This window comes from Anguilla rostrata, chromosome 12, assembly GCF_018555375.3.
Source record: "Anguilla rostrata isolate EN2019 chromosome 12, ASM1855537v3, whole genome shotgun sequence".
Taxonomy (NCBI): domain Eukaryota; kingdom Metazoa; phylum Chordata; class Actinopteri; order Anguilliformes; family Anguillidae; genus Anguilla; species Anguilla rostrata.
In genome coordinates this window covers 16687093-16710755 of record NC_057944.1, presented here as the reverse complement: position 1 = coordinate 16710755, position 23663 = coordinate 16687093, and the positions used below count along the sequence as shown (strand labels likewise).

Below are 23663 nucleotides of genomic sequence, written 5' to 3'. Positions count from 1 at the left end.
CACACACACAGGCACTCACACACACACACACACACAAGCACACACACACACAGCAAAAAGGAAGAACCAGTAAGCGGGGGGGCCCAGAATATAAATGGCCTTTTTCATTTTCCATTTGCCACACTGGGGGGGTGTCAGGGAGGGAGTGACTGCCAAAGCTTCCACCTTTCCCTCTCGCTCTTCCTCTTTCAATGTCTCCCCCAGTGCTTGCATCCCCCCTCCTATAATCTCTCTTTCCTCACTGTCTCTGCTCCCTCCTTCCATCTCTGTCCATCTCTTCTCTATGTCTTCCTCAGTTGGTCGGCGTGTCTCTGTTTCTGGGTGTGATGGGAGTTCTGTGCAGGAGAAAGGCTTCAGCTGGGCAGACTGAGCAGCTCTGTATTTTTTTTTAAACGCTCAGAGTAAGGCAAGCTTTGCAGTCCCTTATCTATTCTGTGCATATTTAAAGGAATATTCAGAGTGCCTGGAGCCTTTTGCCTCCTGGAACAATGTATCCTATTTATTCAACAGCCTAAGAAACAGAGCTTCGGTGCCGTTTATGAACTCCGCGGTTCACTCCTAAGTGGGTTAGCAGCGAGGTGAACACAGCATAGTTGTTTTAATGCAGACTTCTTACCCTCGGGCTGATACTTGATAATACAGCAATAAATATAGGCCTATATATGAAACTACGCAAAGACCACATGGACACTTTCTCAGAAGGCTCCTTGTCAAATAATATTGATTTCATCTCTTTTACTATTGTCATCCGCGCGATTTCGCGCAGTTCTGAGAAAGATCTGTGGCTCCCCGGCCGGTCAAAGTCTCTGTTTGTTATAATTCTGCGGTTGTGCGCGCGCGATGTAATTCCTATAAGTGCTCCCTGCTCACACGCCACTTGCGGTAATCACACACTACCGGCTCACCTCGCAAAGCTCGAGCGGCGGAGCCAAGTGCTGGTCTGCTCGCGGTCGCAACAGACTATCGCTCTCCAGGGTATTTTACGTAGCAGGTTTTTCATTTGGGACAGGTGATTAAATTGAAAGCGTGAACTTAATTAGCATTTTTTTAAACTATGGACGTGTGTTATTTTAACACCGATGTGACCTTGTCCAGAATGTTTTCTGGACAATTGGTTCTCTTTTATTTTAGATATTAATCCGGAGCGACAGCCATACACGCAAGAGCAGTGATGGCCCCGCTGCTATTTATTCCAGTAAATGGACTATGAGGTAAGATTTAATGATATGGATAGTAAGCGGGTTCATTTGCATAATAACTATATATTTAATGTTTACGCTCAGCGGTGACTCTAGTCAGGACACGCTCCCCATACAGATTAATATCGGTGCAGTACTCCACTTTATGTATTTCACTGTGTTTATCGTAGGGTTTTAATGTTATTGTTGAGACGCTATATTGGCAATTCTTCGGCAAACAACATATTTACACAGCGCCACCACCCACGAGTCATATAACCCATGGCTAAAAGTAAGGTGACGCATCATATCACATCTCCTTTATCCGCTCTCTCTCTCTCTCTTTCTCTCTCTTTCTCTCTCTCTCTCTCTCTCACTCACTGTCACACACACGCGCGCGCACACACAGACACACACAAACGTTCGCTCACTCCAGCACCGATGAGTGAATGCACGCGGATCGCTGTCCCTTATCAGGATTAGCACTCCATACTGTTGACATCTGTTAGACCAGTGGTGAGTGACAGCGCTTTTACTGAACTCCGTACACCGCTCACACAATTTTCAGATTCGTCACTGTCGCATTCCTTATTGTGAAATCCTAAAGAACAACTATTGCTCTTGCGATACGTGTGTGTTCCCATTTAAGTATTGAAGTAACTTTTCTCAATATGTATTAAATTCGATCCGTAGCTGCTTAGATTCACTAGTTGTACAGTCGGAAACCGCAACCGGGTTTGTTTGTAACATTGTGTTATATGTGCAATCTAATAATTTGTTTTGGTGTCCACGCGTATTGAATTGCATTGGAGATGGCGTAGGACAGTATTTAGTGGATTGGTTAGAAAGTGTACCCTCGCCGACTGCGTGCTTTCCCGTTCGGAAGCGTTACCTGTTCAAATGGAGCGAGCGACTGAAACGCTCACGTGGAGTCCAAATATTAAATGGACAGCTATCTCCCATTCACACTTTTAGCCGCTGAAAGCCGACCTATTTGGACTAGTAGCCTATATAATGCGTTACTTATTTTGTGTGTCATCAACTTCAAAAACAGTTTGAGAATCCAATCGTTATTTATTTTTTATTATATCATTGCCGATTGCCAGCTATGTTTCATGCAAAAGTTCAGCTTTTTATTCCGCCGTTCGGAGTGAGGCAGTGGCAAAATCTTACAAGAGGCAAGAATCTGTCAAGTTCTTTATCTAACGCACCAATGTATCTTTCTGTTCAAGTATTCCGATATTATCGGAAGACCGTGCCGTATTGATTGTGCATGGTCATAGGGGTCATCTCAGCCAGATTACCCACAGAAGCGTGTATGTGTGTGTGTGCGCGCGCGCGCGAGGGTGTGTGTGTGTGTGCATGCATTTGCTTATGGAATTATGATGACCATTGGGAGCCTTGCTAAATCAAAATTGTCAAAGCAAAAAATAAATAAATAAATAAATTCAGGGACCGTCAGGGACCATGAGCAGGTTGATTAAAGTATAATAAACCCATTTACTGTGCAGAACTGGAGCCTTGAGTGTGTGGCTGAGGTTGACAGCCGGAGCAAATGTGCATATCTCCTAAACTCAGCCACTGGACCCTGCGTTATACTGCCGTGAAGTGCACTGGCTGTGAAATGGTATATCTAAACTTGAATTTCGTGGTGTTATCCATTGATTGGAGAACACTTTTCATGCCAATAGACTGGAAAGCCTAACACAGTCAGGCGAGTGTATACAAACAACTGTCTGTATGAAAATCTGTATTTGTGTGTGTGTGCGTGCATGCGTGCGTGCGTGCCTGTGTGCTTGCGTGCGTGTGTGTGTGAAAATGAGAGAGAGAGTGAGGGAGACAGCAAGCAAGCAAGTCCACAAGTAACCCAAACGATAAACAGTACAAATCAGAGCCGCTCAGCGCTGGAGTTATCAGCAGGGCTGGCTGATTGCGGTGTCCTGTATTGAAGTATCTGCACACATGCGCCCCTCTCTTATGGAGAATGATCTATGGCTGTTGCGCGACAGCAGACGGAACATATGCATTATTCCGACCCTGGAAATTTAGGACGCATATTAGTCCAGTACTCCGCAGCACAGAGTGCATCATTAGCATTACTCCCAGACATTACAGCTGACGTGCAGCAAATAACCATTCATCAGCATCTCCTTCTGATAGTTTGTATTGCAGTATGTGTATCCAGCCGAGGCGACACACAGCGTTGTTAAAAAGTGTGCGAGTCACAGAGCGAATCTGAATGAATTGATTAATGTGTGTGTGTGTGCGTGCGTGCGTGCGTGCGTGTGTGAGTGTGAGTGTGTGTGTGTGTGTGTGTGTGTGTGTGTGTGTTTGTGTTTGAGTGAGAGTGGGAATGTGATTTTTTTAACGTGTGTGTATGTCAGAGCGTGACTGAATTCATGTGTGTGTGTAAGGGGGGGAGGTGGGTGAGAGGAGATGGGGAGATGTGATGGATGATGAGGTGGATGGAGAATGACACTCTCCTTAGGAATGCCTCTCCTTCATCTGCACCCCCACCCCCCCACCCCAGCTCTGAGGAAACCCGCTCTGGGGGAAGAGCAGGTGTGTTGTGTTCTCTCCATTCCTAGTGTCATTCCATGAGTAGGTGTTTGGTTGGTGTGTGTGTGTTGGGTGGGTGGGGGGGGGTGTCATTGTTATTATTACACTTTCTCTTCTGGTTTCTTTTGTCTTTTTTTCCCTCTCCCTTATTTTGCATTGCTGTCTGTCTCTGTTCATTCAGTCTGCCCCTCCATTGGGTCTGTGAGCACCGCTGTTGCTTTTTCAGTTTCTTTTCACATTGAAACATAGATTGTACCATAGAGGGTAGGTTTGTTCACTCAGACAACAACCATAGAAATTACTGTCACAAAAAATTATGAAGGGTCGGAGGAGGATGGAGAAAGATGGATGCTGTAATGACTCCGTATCCACGTACACACATAAACGTGTGCACACGGGTGTATAATACAGACATTAACGCAGACTCTGTACGAGCTGTGATATCGGTTAAACACATCAGATATGAACCCGATTCCTTCTCTAGAGTTGCTAGGCATCAATTTTCTGGAATTGCTACTTCTGTGCACGGGGTGAAACAGGTTCTTCTCCACTTTTATCGAGACTAACACCACCAACCACCACCCTCCCCTATCCCTGCCCCTTCCCCAAAACATCTCATCCCTCTTTCTCTTCAAAAGTACGACAGGGGGAAGGGGGAGAGTTTAGGAAAGACGGTGTACATTCAGTGCATTGACCCCTCCCAGCCCGGTGCTGAACCTGCCTTTGTCAGCTCCCCCTCCGCCTCTCCCGGGCACTGAGGCATTGTGGGCCGGGTGCAGGACGCTGTCATTCAGGCTGGCTGACTCACGCAGGGCGTGGAGGAGGGAGGCGGGGGTTCGAGGGAGTTCACCCGGTTCTGTGTGCCGCGCGGAGGCCTGGCCGGCACAGGGACTCCGGGTCCACAGACGTCCTGTCATCTCAGTCTGGCTTTGATTGCTCTCCCTGTCCCCCTCTTTCAGTCCCAGTGTCTCAAGAATCAATGCAGCCAGTGTCAGAAATCAATCCGAACCGTCTCATTCTTCCAAAAGAGAAAGAAAAGAAAGAAGAATATTACGAGAGCGTCATGAAGTGACAATGCCTTTTGTCATCTTTCAGCATTTTAATCATGGATCTCATCTTCTCTCTGACACCCCCTACCCCACCCCACCCCCCACACAGGACAGGAAGCGCTCCGGGTGAGGAGTATCAGAGAGGAGGAAGAGGAGCAGTGGGATAAAGGGTTCGTCCAGCCTGAGTCTCCCGCGTCGGCGCAGCGGTCCTCGGTTAGCAGAGGACGCTGAGGGCACCGCTCCACCGCCAGCCCCCCGGATCGGCACGCATGGCCCGGTTCTGAGCCCCTCAGCCCCACGCAGACCCCCTTCCTCTCTGCCGGCGGAGCGCCGGAGCGCGCGGCCGCCATGGAGAAGACGTACTCCCTGACGGCGCACTACGACGAGTTCCAGGAGGTGAAGTACGGCGGCCGGTACAGCAGCGGCACGCTCAGCAACGGCCTGACCCTGCACCTGGGGGGCGGGGTCGACGGGGGAGGCGGCGGCGGCGGGCGGGGCCGGGGAGGGAGCGCGCGGAGCAAGGAGCAGGGGGGCGGCGGCGGCCTGCCGCGCTGGAGCCGCAGGGAGGTGTGCCTGCTGTCGGGCCTGGTGTTCGCGGCGGGCCTGTGCGTGATCCTGGGCAGCATGCTGACGCTCAAGTACCTGTCCCTGGAGCAGGAGGGGCACTGCCGGGAGGACTGCCAGCGCAAGAAGGCCCTGCTCAAGGCCTCCCGCTTCATCTCGGCCAACATCGACCCCACCATCGACCCCTGCGACGACTTCTACTCCTTCGCCTGCGGGGGCTGGCTGCGTCGCCACGGGATACCCGAGGACAAGCTGAGCTACGGCATCATCACGGCCATCGGCGAGCAGAATGAGGAGAAGCTGCGGCGCCTCCTGCTGCAGCCCGTGCGCCGGCGCGGCCCCGACTCGGCCGAGCGCAAGGTGAAGGAGTTCTACCGCTCCTGCGTGGACCTGCAGGAGATCGACCGGCTGGGCTCCGGCCCCATGACCGCGGTCATCGAGAGCTGCGGGGGCTGGGACCTGGCCGAGGCGCCCCCCGGTGGGGCCGGCTGGGAGAGCAGCGAGGCCCCCCAGCGCCCCGATTTCAACGAGATGCTGTACAGGACCCAGGGAGTGTACAGCACCGCCGTCTTCTTCTCCCTCACCGTCAACGTGGACGACAAGAACTCCTCCCGCAACGCCATCCGGGTGAGGAGGGCTCTCAGCTCAGCGTGCTGCGAGGGGCTACGGGGTCTAGCTGGGTGGGGGTGGGCATGGGGCACCCTGGCTTTGTCAGTGTGTCTTAAGTCAGGCTATTCGTAATGTGTAACGCGGGCTCTTTGCGGCTAGCAGCTTGGTGTTAGCATGGTGAGTGTTTGGACAGCTGTATAATCAGTGTGCATTTATTTGTGTCAGATTGTATCTCTGTTTCGCTGTTTCTGTCACTCTGGAAACCAGTATGTGTGTGTGTGTGTGTGTGTGTGTGCACGCGTGCGTGTATGCCGGTGGGTCTCTGTGTTAGTTAATATGAATGTCTTGGTCTGTGTGTGTGTTTATCCGTGTGTGCCTGTCTCCAGTGTTCCTGTGTATCTTTGTGTGTATCAGTATGTCACTGTTTATGTGTGCATGTACCTGCAATAGTGTGTGTGCGCGTGCGCGTGTGTGTGTGTGGCTCCTCTCTGTTATAGTGTGTTTGGCTCTGTTTATAGCAGCATGTTTGTCTTTGTCTCAGTGGGTATTTATAAATTTGTATCTATCTGCATGTGCATGCTTGTGTATGCATAACTCCGTGTATGTGTCAGTGTTTGATTTAGTACGTGTGGTTTTTTGTCTGTGTGTTTGTATGTGTGTGCTACTGTGTGTGTGTATGTGTGTGCGCGCACACGCGCCTGTGTTTCTGTGTGTTAGCATGTGTGCGCTGTTGTGTGTGTGTGTGTGTGTGTGTGTGTGTGCATGTGCACACACGCGTCTGTGTTTCTGTGTGTTAGTATGTGTGCGCTGTTATGTATGTGTGTGCGTGTGTGTGTGTGTGTGTGCATGTGCACACACGCGTCTGTGTTTCTGTGTGTTAGTATGTGTGTGCATGTGTTTGTGTGTGTATACCTGTGTGTCTACGCACATGCGCTTCTGTGTTTCTGTGTGTTGGTATGTGTGCGCGGTTGTGTGTGTGTGTGTATGTGTGTGCGTGTCTGTGCACACGCGCGTCTGTATTTCTGTGTGTTCGTATGTGTGCGCGGTTGTGTATGTGTGTCTGTATGTGTGTGTGTGTGTGCATGTCTGCGCACACGCGTATCTGTGTTTCTGTGTGTGTGCGGTTGTGTATGTGTGTGTGTGTGTGCGTGTCTGCGCACACGCACGTCTGTGTTTCTGTGTGTTCGTATGTGTGCGCGGTTGTGTGTGTGTGTGTGTGTGTGTGCGTGTCTGCGCACACGCACGTCTGTGTTTCCGCGTGTTCGTATGTGTGCGCGGTTGTGTGTGTGTGTGTGTGTGCGTTTGTGTCTGCGCACACGCGCGTCTGTGTTTCCGTTTGTTCGTATGTGTGCGCGGTTGTGTGTGCGTGTGTGTCTGCGCACACGCGCGTCTGTGTTTCCGTGTGTTCGTATGTGTGCGCGGTTGTGTGTGTGTGTGTGTGTGCGTTTGTGTCTGCGCACACGCGCGTCTGTGTTTCCGTGTGTTCGTATGTGTGCGCGGTTGTGTGTGTGTGTGTGTCTGCGCACACGCGCATCTGTGTTTCCGTTTGTTCGTATGTGTGCGCGGTTGTGTGTGTGTGTGTGTGCGTGTGTGTCTGCGCACACGCGCGTCTGTGTTTCCGTGTGTTCGTATGTGTGCGCGGTGTGTGTGTGTGTGTGTGTGTGTCTGCGCACACGCGCGTCTGTGTTTCCGTGTGTTCGTATGTGTGCGCGGTGTGTGTGTGTGTGTGTGTGTGTCTGCGCACACGCGCGTCTGTGTTTCCGTGTGTTCGTATGGTTGTGTTAGCGCGTTGTGTTGTGTGTGTGTGGTGTGTGTGTCTGCGCACAGCGCGCGTCTGTGTTTCCGTGTGTTCGTATGTGTGCGCGGTTGTGTATGTGTGTCTGCGCACAGCGCGTCGTTTCCGTGTGTTCGTATGTGTGCGCGGTTGTGTGTGTGTTGTGTGCGTGTGTGTCTGCGCACACGCGCGTCTGTGTTTCCGTGTGTTCGTATGTGTGCGCGTGTGTGTGTGTGTGTGTGTGTGTCTGCGCACACGCGCGTCTGTGTTTCCGTGTGTTTCGTATGTGTGCGCGGTGTGTGGTGTGTGTGTGGTGTGTGTCTGCGCACACGCGCGTCTGTGTTTCCGTGTGTTCGTATGTGTGCACGGTTGTGTGTGTGTGTGTGTGTGTGTGTCTGCGCACACGCGCGTCTGTGTTTCCGTGTGTTCGTATGTGTGCGCGGTTGTGTGTGTGTGTGTGTGTGTCTGCGCACACGCGCGTCTGTGTTTCCGTGTGTTCGTATGTGTGCGCGGTTGTGTGTGTGTGTGTCTGCGCACACGTGCGTCTGTGTTTCCGTGTGTTCGTATGTGTGCGCGGTTGTGTGTGTGCGTGTGTGTCTGCGCACACGCGCGTCTGTGTTTCCGTGTGTTCGTATGTGTGCGCGGTTGTGTGTGTGTGTGTGTGTGTGGTGTGTCGTGGGCGTGTCTGCGCCACGCGTCCTGTGTTTCCGTGTGTTCGTATGTGTGCGCGGTTGTGTGTGTGTGTGTGTGTGTGTGTGTCTGCGCACACGCGCGTCTGTGTTTCCGTGTGTTCGTATGTGTGCGCGGTTGTGTGTGAAAGATGATAGAGACTCTCTCCAGCTCCTAACAGCTCTGCCACAGTCAGGCATCAGTGAGAATAATGGGGCGTGACAGAGCCCGGCTGCTCCCTGGGGCCCTGCCTGGGAAAACACAGAGAGATTGATGTGCCTGTGGGAGGTGGGGGCCCCATCCCACACCCACCACCAATTATCATCCCCCCACCCCCCAACCCCCCACCCTGCTGACCTCCGCTCCTCTTCAGGCCAACTTTCAAAGTGACACCAAAGTTACAAACCCTTTGCCACACTCCCCCCCCCCCCCCCAAAGAACTTGTACTTCCTCACTCGACACTTCTCCAGTGTGTGTTGTGTGTGTTTTTAAACACATTTCTCTGAAAGCTATAAATACTTGGTCCTTTCTGATTAAAATAGGCACATAGATGTATACTTGACCTATATAGTCATTATTATGTTTATTTAATTAGCATGAATTCAAATAGGTAAATGTGATATGAATAAAACGTATAGCTGAGAAAGAGTGTGTTTGGTTGGATATCACGAGAACAAACCAAGCAGATAAGCCTGAGATGGATGTCTGATAAGTACTTGGTCCATTTATCTAAACCGTAGATTTACATTTTTCAAAGAGCAGCTCTTGCTGACCCTTAGGTACTCATTTTTTTAAATCGGAACTTCTGAAACTGTTTTTAGAAAACTCCCAGAAAGGTGTGTTTTAGGAGGTCCTTATTTTAAGAAAATGGAAGGTTTTGGTTGACTTTGTGTGAATTGAGGGAACATTCCAGAAGCATTGAGAGGGCATTATAACCACATGTGGAGCTGGTCTGACTGTTCATGTCCTGCAGATCGATCAGGAGGGTCTGACATTGCCTGAGAGGACTCTCTACCTGGGACAGGATGAAGATAGCGTGAAGGTACCATCCTACCTCATCTACTGTCGCCGCCGTGGGCCATCCAAAAGACGTGCTGCTGTCACGGAATGATGATGTCATCGCTGATGTCACAATGTCATTTTCTCTGCCCCGGTCAGATCCTGGCTGCATACAAGGCGCTAATGGAGAGACTGCTGAGCATGCTGGGAGCACACAACGCCACTCAGAAATCCCGTGAGATTCTGCAGCTGGAGACTCAACTGGCCAATGTGAGCGTGAGACTCTGCAGCGCCCCCCGGTGAACTTCACAGGCAAAGGCATCTCAGCACATCTGCTTAGAGCGGGGGTGTCCAATCTGGAAACAGGCTGGTGTGGGTGCGGGTTTTTGTTTTAGCTCAGCTCTATGACACCTGATTCCACTTATCAAGGTCTTAATTGAAAACCCTGATTAGTTCATTGCTTGAATCAGGCATCATAGGGTTGGGCTAAATCAAAAACTTGCACCCACACCAGCGCTTTTTGGATAAGATTGGACACCCTTTTCTTAGAACAACTGTATTGGACTCGATATAATGAAGAGCTGAAGGTTCTCCTGTGTTAAACAGTAAATTATCATTTTTTAAAATCCTGTTTTTGTAAAGGTGTGCAGGCTTCTGTGTGTGTGTGTGTGTGTGTGTGTTTGAAGATCACTGAGGACTGAGGCTCAGGTCAAAGCAGGACTTTTCTCAAATCAGACTGAAACCCTGTTTCCCAGAATGCTCAGCGACAGGCTTGTCATTTGAGATTAGTTTTTGGATCAAAGTTTGGATTTAATCTGGGACTCTCCTTCTCTCTGTGTGTATATGTGTGTGTGTCTGTGTGTCTGTGTGTCTGTGCGTGTGTCTGTGCATGCGCGTGTGTGCGTGTGTGTTTGTGTGTCTGGTGTGTATCTCCAGTCACCATCTGTCTCAGGGCAAAGGCTAAGGTTGAACTCTGTTATTTTCTCTCCCTCTTTCAAGAATTTCCATGCAATCTGTCTGTATCTGTCCCTGCCTGTCTCTGCCTCTTCCTCTGTCCCCTGGTGTTTGTATTGATAGTCTTCTGCCCTTTTCTTCTGCGGCACAGATAACCGCATCAGAGTTCGATGAGCAGAGGAAAGACATCAGCACCATGTACAACCGCATTACCCTTCGCCAGCTGCAGCGCATCGCACCCAGCGTGAGTCGCTATACACACACTCAGACGCTCTAACACACACACACACACACACACACACACACAGGCTCACACACACACACACACACACACACAGGCTCACACACACACACACACACACACACACACACACACACACACACACACACACACAGGCTCACACACACACACACACGTACGCATACACAGGCTCACACACACACACATACTCAAACGCTCTAACACACACACATACACAGGCTCACACACACACACACACACACAAACACACACACACACACGGCTCACATACACACACTCACACTCACACGCTCACACACACACACACACTCAAACGCTCTAACACACACACACACACATACACACACAGGCTCACACACACACACACACACACACTCAAACGTACTCTTACACACACACATACACACAGGCTCAGCACACACACACACACTCAAACGCTCTAACACACAGGCTCACACACACACACACACACACACACAGGCTCACACACACACACACACTCAAACGCTCTAACACACACACATACACAGGCTCACACACACACACACACACACACACACACACACACACACACACTCAAACATACACACATATTCACACACTCACAGCGCACACACACACACACACACACACACACACACACACACACACACACACACCCATACGTACACACCTCAGGGAAGGGCAAGGCTGAAGCAATCTTCTCCTGTGTCTCTCCGGCTCGCTCTTCTCACACGGTGCTTAGCTGTTGTTGCAGTGATACGGCGTCTGATGAAAAGAAATAAAATCTCTCTGGGGGAGTTTTAGGAGGCTCAGCGGGGCCGGGCTGGCATCAGCCCTTTGGAGAGAGGTGACACACCCGCCGTGATTCTGGCAGAATGAAGCGGCGAGGTGGGCCTCCACAGGGGGCTGATGGGAGAGACTGAGCCGCTCAATCACTCTGAGATTGGCCCTGGAGAGCCTGAGGTGTAAAGCACTCCTGGAGTGCCTCTGTCGAGCAGTGCTGCGCGCGTCTGCCAGTGTGTGACACAGCAGGTTGCTGATGCGGGGGTGGGCGGGGCAGGAAGGCAGGTGGGGGCTGTCAGTGTTGTCAGCGATGGAAGATAGCCTAGGGGTAGATTTGCCATTTTTATTCATGTGATATTCATCTGGAAAGGTAGTGCTCTGTCATGCTCAACTAAACTTTTTCCCCTATTTTTCTCTCTCCTCCCTACTTTTCACCTGCTTCCTTCCTCCTTTCCCCTCCTGTCCTCCCCCCTATTCTCCTCTCCTCTCCTCTCCTCCTCTCCTCTCCTCTCTCCTCCTCTCCTCTCCTCTCTCCTCCTCTCCTCACCTCTCTTCTCCTCTCCTCTCCTCTCCACAGGTCCACTGGAAACGTCTGTTGGACAGAATCTTCCATGATAACTTCTCAGAGAATGAGGAGATTGTGGTCCTTGCCACCGACTATCTGCAGAAGGTCTCAGACATCATCAAAACCACCTCAAAAAGGTGAGGAGGGCAAGAAGGGGGAGGAGAGATAGAGTGATTGAGAAAGGAAGGGAAAATGAAAGGAATCTAATGAAAAGTCAGATAGGAAAGTGTGGAATAAGTTTAAGTTTAGGGGGAAAGGGCTGAGCTGTTGAAGCTGAGGAAGAAAGAGTTGGGCATGGAGGAGAAGAGAGAAGGAGAGAATAATTCTGAAAACTATGGAGAGAATAACTGGATGGAAAGAAAACTGAGAGGGTAATAAAGGGGGGATTTGGCGGGAGGAGTGGGGGAAGGGAGAGGTTAAGAGGAGAGCCGGGCGACTGAGAGGAGGAGAAAGCGAGGGAGTCGTTTGGCCTGTCATTGCGAAGCGAATGCCAGCTCTGTGACGGCTGATTGATATTGATCTGCTCCAATCCCCCCCAAACACTCCCCCCGCCCCCCACCCATCACTGTCTGGAGTGGAGACATTCCACAACTTCTGCCCCTGTGAAAAGGTGGGGGCTACTTAGAGCTACTGACAGCTCTCCGATACTGACCACACTCACAGCTCAAACTACCTGGCTGTCTGTCTCAGGCTCTCTGTCTGTTTTATGGTGCAGTCATTTTTTCTGAAGAATTGCAGTATTTGTTTCATAATGGACCCAGAATTCAGGCCCGCCAGTCTATTTGTCTTTTAATGGCTCAGACTGTTTTATTAACCTCTTATGTATTTATGTAATTTCTGCACCTATTTTTGAAAAGAGGAAGGCACTAGCGGTAATGGAGAAAAACACACCTTCTGTGATATTAATAGTAAAATTGACACATCATGTTCAGGTAGTTGGGCTTGATAAAGAGCTCAGAGATGGAGTAATCCCTTCACACAGCTGTCGGGTATTATCAGAGGCAGATTACTGTTGTGCAGGTATACTTCACAAACCTCCTTTCCTTCTGAGACCAGAGGGAGGAGAGACTGAAGAATCACTCTTTCTCTCCTGTCCTGCTCTCTCCATTCTTCCTCTCCCTCTCTCACCCGTCGCGTTTGTTAATAAGGCCTTTTTCTCCGTCTCTCTTCTTCATGCGCCTCTTCCCCTGTTTCCTCCCTCTTTCTGTGTCTCTGGCCTGTCTCTGGCTCCCTGTGGAATTCATTACCTTTATTTAATCAAAGGTTAGCGGAGTCACCCTCCCAGCGGGCAGGTGCGCCGTTAAAATTGCAGAGAGCTTCTGATTGTGTTTGAGAAGCCCCGCCCCCACTGCCTCAACCTCTGGCCCCTCCTCATCCACCAATTACCATAGCCCACATTCTACCCCCAATCTCATTTGTAGGACTAACAAGGCCCTTGTTTACATGCTTTACTGTTCCTCGGTGGGTGGGGGGGGCCCCACCACCCAAACATGCTTGAGTTTGATATTTCAGTGGGGGGGGAGGGGACGGATGGGGAATTAGAAGTCAAACCGTTGTTTGACAAATAGAGGAGCCAAAAGGTTGATAGTAAGGCACAAACTGAAGAGACGCTTGTTTTTGTGTCCTCAGACAGGAAGGCCTCCAGGAAACTGTCACTGTACAGGACCGTAACGATTCGGTTGTGGCGAGAGGCGGGGACAGCCTGGCAGGGGTGCTCACCGCCCCCCCGCCGTGCTATTCCGCCAACACAGCCGGCGCCTCATTCACACTGTTGCATTGTGGGACACCCTGTGTCCCTCCACTTCGTGCCCAGCCGTCAGTCAGTCTGTCCGGCTGCCCCCGCCCGCCCGGCCAGCCAGTTTGTCCGAGGGAGGTCTGGGGGCTGGGCGGAGTCACACTGAGATGCAGCGTCAGCAGTCCCTCATGCATTCTAATGAGCGAAGATCTGAACGTTTAAAATAATCTACACCTCCCCTGCCTCTGCTCCCCACCCTTTCTCCAAAATTTTTTTTTTACTATGAAGTACATTTCTGTACGTATTGCTAAATAAATAAATCTTTTCACTGCGCTGCCAGGTTAACAGTTGCATATAGTTCATATTATTCTTTGAAGATAGCAGTAGGAATAAAAAAAACTCCTGTTAATACAAACATTCTTTTTTTTCATTTTAACATGCAAATGACAAATATGACATGTATTGTGTAGAATTGTCAAGCACGTCTACAGTTAATGGCAGTACAAACAAAAGTAGAATGAACTATAAAGAAGGATAAATTGCTCACATTGTTTTCTTCCCAAATCCTAGACAGCGATTTTTCCTGTAGTGGCTTATACACTGTCTCTCTCTGCCTCTTTGTCTGAAGGCTCTCCTGAAACAATATTGTCGATGTGAAGCAGCTGCAGCTAATTGCATTTAACAGATGAATAAGTCAGCGATGAAGAGAGAACCTGAATGAATACACCTCCTTCCCTTCTGTCTTCCATCCTCCCTCTCCCACCTGTTTATCCCTCCTTCCCACAGGGCCCCTGTCCCTCTCGCTTTCACATTTATCGCCATGGGCACGTCTCTGTCCCCTCTGCTAACGTGATAACACACGATAACGTGATAAACTGGATGAGATGGCTCTGTGTTGCCTTGCAGGCTTTCTACAGGCCATGTTGTATTTGATGCTTGAGCCTAAAGCAACAATAATAGTAATAATAATAATATACAAAGTTCCATCTTTCTCATCACCCTGTCTGTGTTCTCTGCCTCTTTTTCTAGCGATTTCTCTCTCCCAAACTCTCTCTTATACTCTCTCTTGCTCTCTCTCTCTGTCAATTCAGTTCACATTATCTCTTTGGCATGAGTAACATTTACTTTTCTATTGCCAAGACTTTCAAAACTGAAAGGTCAAGTTAAGTAACTTCCGCCTCTCCTTGTGTGAGTTGTCCTCTTTATCTCTCCAACTCCCAGTATGAATTACCCCCTCTCTCACTCACTCTCTCTCTCTCCCTCATTCCTGTGTGAGTTAACCCTCTCTCTTTCACTTCCCATGCAGATTAATGCTCTCTCTCTCTCTCTGTCTCTCAGGCCAGGTGTGTGAGCCATTTCTTTTCCCTCTCCTGGCCCAGCTGTGAGCTCACTCCCTCTCTGTCCCCACAGGGTCACTGTGAGCTCACACCCTCTCTGTCCCCACAGGGTCACTGTGAGCTCACACCCTCTCTGTCCCCACAGGGTCACTGTGAGCTCACACCCTCTCTGTCCCCACAGGGTCACTGTGAGCTCACACCCTCTCTGTCCCCACAGGGTCACTGTGAGCTCACACCCTCTCTGTCCCCACAGGGTCACTGTGAGCTCACACCCTCTCTGTCCCTGCAGGGTCACTGTGAGCTCACACCCTCTCTGTCCCCACAGGGTCACTGTGAGCTCATACCCTCTCTGTCCCCACAGGGTCACTGTGAGCTCACTCCCTCTCTGTCCCTGCAGGGTCACTGTGAGCTCACACCCTCTCTGTCCCCACAGGGTCACTGTGAGCTCACACCCTCTCTGTCCCCACAGGGTCACTGTGAGCTCACACCCTCTCTCTGTCCCCACAGGGTCACTGTGAGCTCACACCCTCTCTGTCCCCACAGGGTCACTGTGAGCTCACACCCTCTCTGTCCCCACAGGGTCACTGTGAGCTCACACCCTCTCTGTCCCCACAGGGTCACTGTGAGCTCATGCCCTCTCTGTCCCCACAGGGTCACTGTGAGCTCATACCCTCTCTGTGCCCACAGGGTCACTGTGAGCTCATACCCTCTCTGTCCCCACAGGGTCACTGTGAGCTCATACCCTCTCTGTCCCCACAGGGTCACTGTGAGCTCATACCCTCTCTGTCCCCACAGGGTCGCTGTGAGCTCACACCCTCTCTGTCCCACAGGGTCGCTGTGAGCTCACACCCTCTCTGTCCCCACAGGGTCGCTGTGAGCTCATGCCCTCTCTGTCCCCACAGGGTCACTGTGAGCTCACACCCTCTCTGTCCCCACAGGGTCACTGTGAGCTCATACCCTCTCTGTCCCCACAGGGTCACTGTGAGCTCACGCCCTCTCTGTCCCCACAGGGTCACTGTGAGCTCACACCCTCTCTGTCCCCACAGTTCACTGTGAGCTCACACCCTCTCTGTCCCCACAGGGTCACTGTGAGCTCACACCCTCCCCACAGGGTCACTGTGAGCTCATACCCTCTCTGTCCCCACAGGGTCACTGTGAGCTCACGCCCTCTCTGTCCCCACAGGGTCACTGTGAGCTCATACCCTCTCTGTCCCCACAGGGTCGCTGTGAGCTCACTCACCCTCTCTGTCCCCACAGGGTCGCTGTGAGCTCACGCCCTCTCTGTCCCCACAGGGTCACTGTGAGCTCATACCCTCTCTGTCCCCACAGGGTCACTGTGAGCTCACGCCCTCTCTGTCCCCACAGGGTCACTGTGAGCTCACACCCTCTCTGTCCCCACAGGGTCACTGTGAGCTCACACCCTCTCTGTCCCCACAGGGTCACTGTGAGCTCACACCCTCTCTGTCCCCACAGGGTCACTGTGAGCTCACACCCTCTCTGTCCCCACAGGGTCACTGTGAGCTCACTCCCTCTCTGTCCCTGCAGGGTCACTGTGAGCTCACACCCTCTCTGTCCCTGCAGGGTCACTGTGAGCTCACTCCCTCTCTGTCCCCACAGGGTCACTGTGAGCTCACACCCTCTCTGTCCCCACAGGGTCACTGTGAGCTCATACCCTCTCTGTCCCCACAGGGTCACTGTGAGCTCACACCCTCTCTGTCCCCACAGGGTCACTGTGAGCTCACACCCTCTCTGTCCCCACAGGGTCACTGTGAGCTCATACCCTCTCTGTCCCCACAGGGTCACTGTGAGCTCATACCCTCTCTGTCCCCACAGGGTCACTGTGAGCTCACACCCTCTCTGTCCCCACAGGGTCGCTGTGAGCTCACTCCCCCTCTCTGTCCCCACAGGGTCACTGTGAGCTCACGCCCTCTCTGTCCCCACAGGGTCACTGTGAGCTCATACCCTCTCTGTCCCCACAGGGTCACTGTGAACTCACGCCCTCTCTGTCCCCACAGGGTCACTGTGAGCTCACACCCTCTCTGTCCCCACAGGGTCACTGTGAGCTCACACCCTCTCTGTCCCCACAGGGTCACTGTGAGCTCACACCCTCTCTGTCCCCACAGGGTCACTGTGAGCTCACACCCTCTCTGTCCCCACAGGGTCACTGTGAGCTCACTCCCTCTCTGTCCCTGCAGGGTCACTGTGAGCTCACACCCTCTCTGTCCCTGCAGGGTCACTGTGAGCTCACTCCCTCTCTGTCCCCGCAGGGTCACTGTGAGCTCACACCCTCTCTGTCCCCACAGGGTCACTGTGAGCTCACACCCTCTCTGTCCCCGCAGGGTCACTGTGAGCTCACACCCTCTCTGTCCCCACAGGGTCACTGTGAGCTCATACCCTCTCTGTCCCCACAGGGTCACTGTGAGCTCATACCCTCTCTGTCCCCGCAGGGTCCTGCACAACTACATGCTGTGGCGCATCGTGGCAGCCCTGAGCGAGCACCTGTCCACGGCCTTCCGCAGCACCATCCACGAGTTCTCGCAGGAGATCGACGGGACGGAGCGGCAGCTGGAGCTGGGCCGGCTCTGCCTCACGCAGGCCAACAAGCACTTTGGCATGGCCCTGGGGGCGCTCTTCGTCCAGGAGCACTTCTCCTCCCACAGCAAGGCCAAGGCAGGCGCCTCTTATGCGTCTGTGTGTTTTGTATGACACCTGAGTTTCACAAGTGAACAGAGTGTGTAGATGATCACGTTACATGTGTGGAAGAAAGAGTAGGTTGCAGTATGCTTTTGGATGCAAAAATGTCTGTGAGGACCATAGGTGTACACACTGCACTGTTTGCCTGTCAACAACAATTCAAATTCAAATTTAAAATATTTTATTGACATGATATACATTAGCAAATATTGCCAAAGCGTACATATAGAAATACAAAAAGACATTAGAGCATGAACATAAATTCTCTCTCACTCTCACTCTCTCTCCCCCCTTTCTTTCTCTACCCCCTCCTACTCTCTCTAGTTATAATAATGATAGTAATAATACGATAATGAAGAAGAGGATTTACTTTCTATTTATCCTTAATTTATTCAGGTTATTCTCATGGAGATTAAAATCTCTTTTACAAAAGCGGCCTGTTCAAGAGGCAGCAGTCATGAACTCCTTAACATTTAAGACGTTACGCACTGATGGGAAACAGAAGGCATCTGGGGGAGTGTCCCACGAAAATAGAACATTCCGTCTCCTTCCTGATTTCACCATCTCTCTCTCTCTGGCTCTCAGTGCTTTATTAGCTGTGCTCTGCCTCTCTCAGGTACAGGAGCTGGTAGAGGACATAAAGCACTCCCTGGATGTCCGACTCCAGGAGCTGGACTGGATGGATGCGGAGACCAAGGAGGCCGCGAGGGCAAAGGTATAATTTTCCTGGCGGACATGTCCTGACTGTGTGCCACATTTAACACCCGAATCCAAGGCCCGGTACACAGCGGCCTTATGGGATACGATGCCTTCGATGGCTCCGCCCAGTGACCGCAGAAGAGTCTGAGGCACAGCCACAACAACCTGCCTCTCTCTGTGCCTGTCATTTGAAGGGTCTGTTGTTGATTGATTCATTATTGCTTGGATTACACATCTTTCTTCCCCCCTCTTGTTCTTTAGTTTCCCCATCCCTTATCCTGTCTGTTCGTCTTTCTCTCTTTCCTTTCCCACTTTCATGCCTTCCTCCTCCCTCTTTCAGCTGCAGTACATGATGGTAATGATGGGATATCCAGACTTTCTGCTGAAGCCAGAACTGATTGACGAGGAGTATGGGGTAAGCCACGCCCACTTGGGGATGAGCCACGCGTACAAAGGAGGGAGAGGGTGGTGTTTTGCAATGTCATGTAACTCTACACTGAATGTGAAACAGACCATCCTCTAACACAAGTCTCCTTCCCTGTCTTTACCTCACTCCCTCCCGCCCCTCTTTTGTAACTCCTCCCTCCTTAGTTTGAAGTGAACGAGAAGACCTATTTCAAAAACGTCTTGAACAGCATCAAGTTTAACATCAAGCTTTCGGTGAAAAAAATCCACAAGGAAGTGGACAAGACGGCGTAAGTGAAGAAGCGATGTAATGACGCAGTAATGATGTGACGAGCAGTTTACGCACGGTCTGCGGCACGCTGTGACATCACCGTTTATTGGCGCAGGTTGTGATTGCCGTGCGGAGTCTCAGTCGTAGCCATTTCGATCCTCGTCTTTTAATCATGGATCAGTGAATACCTAGATCACACAGTAGGCTGTGTGATTGCGACTGTAGGAAGAGAAAGAGAGTAAATATTTCAGATCCCCCCCCCCCCCCCCCCGCCCCAGCGACTCTCTGACCAGCTGAGCTTTTTAATGTAATGTAAAAGCTCAGAGGCATCCCCATTGAGAGAATTCAGGGCCGATACAGTCCAGGAATTGAAAATCAATTTTTAATATCAATCCAAACTCTAAGACATTATTTGGCTTTGATTTGACCCTTGAGTTTATACAGTATGTCAATCTAAATATGTATAAATGGAACTTTGGTAACATAGAAATGAACATGTATGAAAAACTTCATTTGCATGTGCTGGATTACGGTCTGTGGGGATAACAGTCTGATAACAGTTCTCTGTCCTGTCTGTAGGTGGCTGCTGCCCCCTCAGGCTCTCAATGCATATTACCTCCCCAACAAGAACCAAATGGGTATGTGAAAGCTTATGTACTTACATACATACATACACACAAGTACGCATATGTGCACACACAGCCCCTGCACATACACACAAACACACAGTTGCACACACGTGTACACATACACACACACCGCTGTCTGTCATCCTCCAATAGTGTCTTTGTTTGGCTCTGGTCTCTGCGTCTGCCTCTGAATTAAATTTAGTTCAGGAAAATCAATGCAGAGATACACTGCTGGCGGCAGAGGACAGAGGGAGGAAGAACAGTCTCAAAATGTACCCATCATGCACTTCAACACTTATTTATGGCCCCTCCCCACTCTCCGGCCCTCCTTTCTACACTCTACACCGAGGCAGCCTAACCATGTTCCTGGAGATTTACCATCCTGTAGGTTCTCACTACAACTCTAACAAAACACACCTCATTCAACAGAGATCTCCTAACTAGTAGAATCAGGTGTGCCAAATCAGGGGTTGAAATGAAAACCTACAGGTTGGTAGATATTCAGGAACAGGATTGGGCAGCCATGCTCTACAACCCTCCCCAGGTTTCAAAGTGTTAAACTATATTTTATTAGCATAACAGCTTGATTAGACTTATTCAGTGTTACTGAAGCATTTTAGTGAAAGAATATGAACAGCAAGACCAACCACCCACCCCCCACCCCCCCCCCCCCCCCCCCCCACCCCAAAAAAACCTCTCATTTTCATTTCCTATGTTCCTTCACATTAGATGTATATTCTGTTTTGACACTTGTTCGTGGAGCAATTAAAGTTTAAAGGTTAAAGTAACATTAAACAGAAAGGCAGATGTTTAGTGATGCGTAAAAGTTTGCACAGCCAAAGTAAAGAACTGTGATGCTCATACCTTGATTTGCATGTCATTAAATAACTACATAAAGTGACGTTACCATGTTTTTGTTGTTAAAATGTAACATCTGGCAATGCCAGGCAAATATGATTAATATGTTCTGGATTGTAGACTTTTAAAAAAATTGTTCATTTGAAATAATGCTACGTGAAAGCAGTTGTGAATTTCTTGGGGCCAAAAATTTATTGAGGGTATAGACAGAGGTCAAATAAACAACATACTGACTTTTATAGCTTTCCCTACGCACTTGTAATAAATACGATTGCATTTTTGTTTTTCAAATTTCAAGCACAATTGGAGAGAGACACTTATTTGCATACTCTGAGTAACTGCTGAAATTTAATTAGCCGGAAAACCATCTGACTTCCTGGCATAAAATGTGTTACGTGAATACACTTGGAATGTACTGTTTAAGCTCATACAATACAGGCAAGTTTTGTGAGTAGAAAAAAAGTGGTCCAAGATTTGTAGCCTTAGAGTACAAACAACTTGATTGGCTCATAAATAGCTACATCGTTTGTTTACCATCCATCCTTCAAATGACCACTTTGCTGAAAGGCAGGCCAAGGACTAGGCATGCTAAATTGTATGTCAGTTGGTCCAGTTGATAATGAAAATATCCTTTTTGAGTGTGGCTCACACACTGTGACTGTGTCACATGAGATGATCAAATTAGGCACATTGATACTGAATGCCTTTGTGTCCAAAATGTGGCCCCAATTTCACAAACTGGGAGTGAGATATGGTTAATTCTACGTTATGGGCGAATGCTGAACTTTGACTGGCAGCCAGTTTGACCCAGTGGGACATAATTTGGTGGCCACATACAGCCCAATAAAGCTCTACAGCACTGGCGTGTGCCAGTAGAAGAAGAGGGGGTTTATGACCATTTGGAAACTGGAATCAAATTTAAACAAATTCTATTGTTCAAATGTGTTATTCCAAAAGGGGTTAAAATGCGGGGGGAAAAAATACAGATCTGAATTTAAAATTAGGTGCCCTCTCACCTTTGGTCCCCTAATTAAATATATCAGGGTCCTTATATTGCTGTGCACTCTCAAAATAATGACTGGGATTTTCACTGTACTGGAGCACAAAACATACTCACATGCGTACTCACTGGATACTGTACAATCTGAGTTTGTCAGCACTACTTATTCACAAGCATCAGTTCTTAGCAGCTCTGCACAGATCCACCAATCTTAATATCATCTGGTTACATTAATGGTGCACTATTGCCTAGACATTTCCATGCAACACAAACATTAGCTGATTTGTGGCATCCGTCAGGAAGTGATGCCCATGAACAAACAGACTGTTAATAGTGTAACTGTGTTTATTCTATATTTCTGAAATGACAAATACACCACACATCTTTCTGCTAACCTAGAAATGATTATTATTAGTGTAAGGCCAGGTAATTATTTTAAAGTGGTAGGAAATAATAACTCTGGCTGTTATCTCTCTCTCTCTCTCTCTCTCTCTCTCTCTCTCAGTTTTCCCTGCTGGAATTCTGCAGCCTACACTTTATGACCCTGAGTTTCCACAGTAAGTACTAAAACTGCACCCCAAAATATCCCACCTGTGATCTGTACTGCAAATCATTCCAGCCACGTATGCATCCCGGTCCATCTTTGCCATATACTGCACCCCTCAGTTTTACTGGCACAAGTGCTTCATGTTCCATCATCCCTGACACATTGTCAATGTTTGCAGTCTGTAAAAATGGGTCGTAAGATAATGACTAGTACTGAGAGTAAATGAGTCAATACTGCTAACACAAATCATAAGATCTACAATAATTTACATTACAATAATAATTATTGTAAAGAAAAAAAAGCACTAGTACTAACAATAATAAGGATGTAATACATTGTGTTAGTGGATGATTTATTTGCACAGGTTTCAGATGCATCTGGCCCTGGCTCTGACTGCTGTTGTTTCTTTTTTTAGTTTCTGGCATCGGAACATTTAGTTTGCCATGGTCCGGTTGTCAAGTAGCTCACATAGCTATTTAGCATGCCATTTAATTTGCCTATCTTATTGTTCTGTCTGGATGACTGTTCTTTTGTCATGTTCTGGGGTGTAGTGGCCTTGTGTTGCCACTAGAAGGCACCCGGCCTTTGAGAACTTCTTAATTTGTTCGAGGTGTCTGATTCCCAATTATTTTCACCTGGGGAGGTGCCTTTATAAGCACTGACAGAACAGTCATCAGCGCTTCTGTGTAAAACCCCATTATCACAAAGCCGGTACGATATTGGTATAGGTGCTCGTTGGACGGGTTACAGAATTGTGTTTGTGGTTGGTTCTGTGTCCTCGTTTAAGGCGATTCAGTCTCTTAGCGCTGTGAGCGCATTCTGACGCCTTAAGAGTATTCATACTTTTCTTTTGAGCTCGTGTGAGCCGGTGGGTATTGGGACGTTGTCCCTGGTAATGTACTTTGTTTGTGTTTCTGAGCTGCGTCTCAGGTTTTTCTTTTCGCTGAATAAGTTTTGCTACTCAGTTGTCTATTTTCTTTTAAGACCAGTTTTGGGTTTGGTACCAGAGCTTCGCCTCTGTACCACTGGTCCTCTTTTCGCCCTGGTTTTCACGGGTCGCTTTTGGTTTCGCGAGCCAGTTTTACGGCTGGACAAGGTGGTCCTTCGGAGTGGCTTTTTACTCCGTGTTTTTTTGGTTGTTGTTTATGATCCTTTGTGTGCGGGAGTTGCTCTCCCAAGGATCTTATTTGTTTTGTGTTTTACTTGTGGGTGTTCCCTTTCTTTTGTCCTTCGGGACTTTGTGGCTAACGCTCCCGGTAGCGTTAGCTTTTCGTTCCCCTATATTAGTCGCTTCTGGTTCTCCAACACCCTCACACCATTATATCTTTGAGCTCAGCCCATGGAAGATTTAGGCTTTTTTGAGCCCTGCAAAAAAATGGGGGTTTTATCACTTTATTTTTGGATATTAAGCCTTTAAGGTGTAAGAACATTCTAATCACATATTTGATCTTAACTGAACATTTTATTGCTGATGAAACAATCGCTATTGGTTATTGAAAAAATTTGAGTTCGAGAACACT

The 23663-nt window shown here is 49.3% G+C and overlaps 1 protein-coding gene across 3 annotated transcripts in view; it reads left to right on the top strand.

The window, feature by feature from the left end:
* The window catches only part of LOC135235609 (endothelin-converting enzyme-like 1), a 33717-nt gene that overhangs the window by 4106 nt on the left and 5948 nt on the right, over nt 1-23663 (top strand). The window contains exons 1-12 of one of the 3 annotated variants that reach the window (XM_064301272.1): nt 947-1211; nt 4896-5977; nt 9376-9444; nt 9561-9671; nt 10507-10599; nt 11981-12105; nt 17488-17710; nt 18351-18449; nt 18774-18848; nt 19025-19128; nt 19689-19747; nt 22102-22153. In XM_064301272.1, the coding sequence (XP_064157342.1) occupies nt 5135-5977; nt 9376-9444; nt 9561-9671; nt 10507-10599; nt 11981-12105; nt 17488-17710; nt 18351-18449; nt 18774-18848; nt 19025-19128; nt 19689-19747; nt 22102-22153 (1853 nt within the window). In that variant the 5' untranslated portion in view covers nt 947-1211; nt 4896-5134. Of the gene's footprint in view, nt 1-946; nt 1212-1526; nt 1695-4895; nt 5978-9375; nt 9445-9560; nt 9672-10506; nt 10600-11980; nt 12106-17487; nt 17711-18350; nt 18450-18773; nt 18849-19024; nt 19129-19688; nt 19748-22101; nt 22154-23663 lie in introns of those variants that run through there. The other 2 variants (XM_064301270.1, XM_064301271.1) reach the window with 2 other exon arrangements.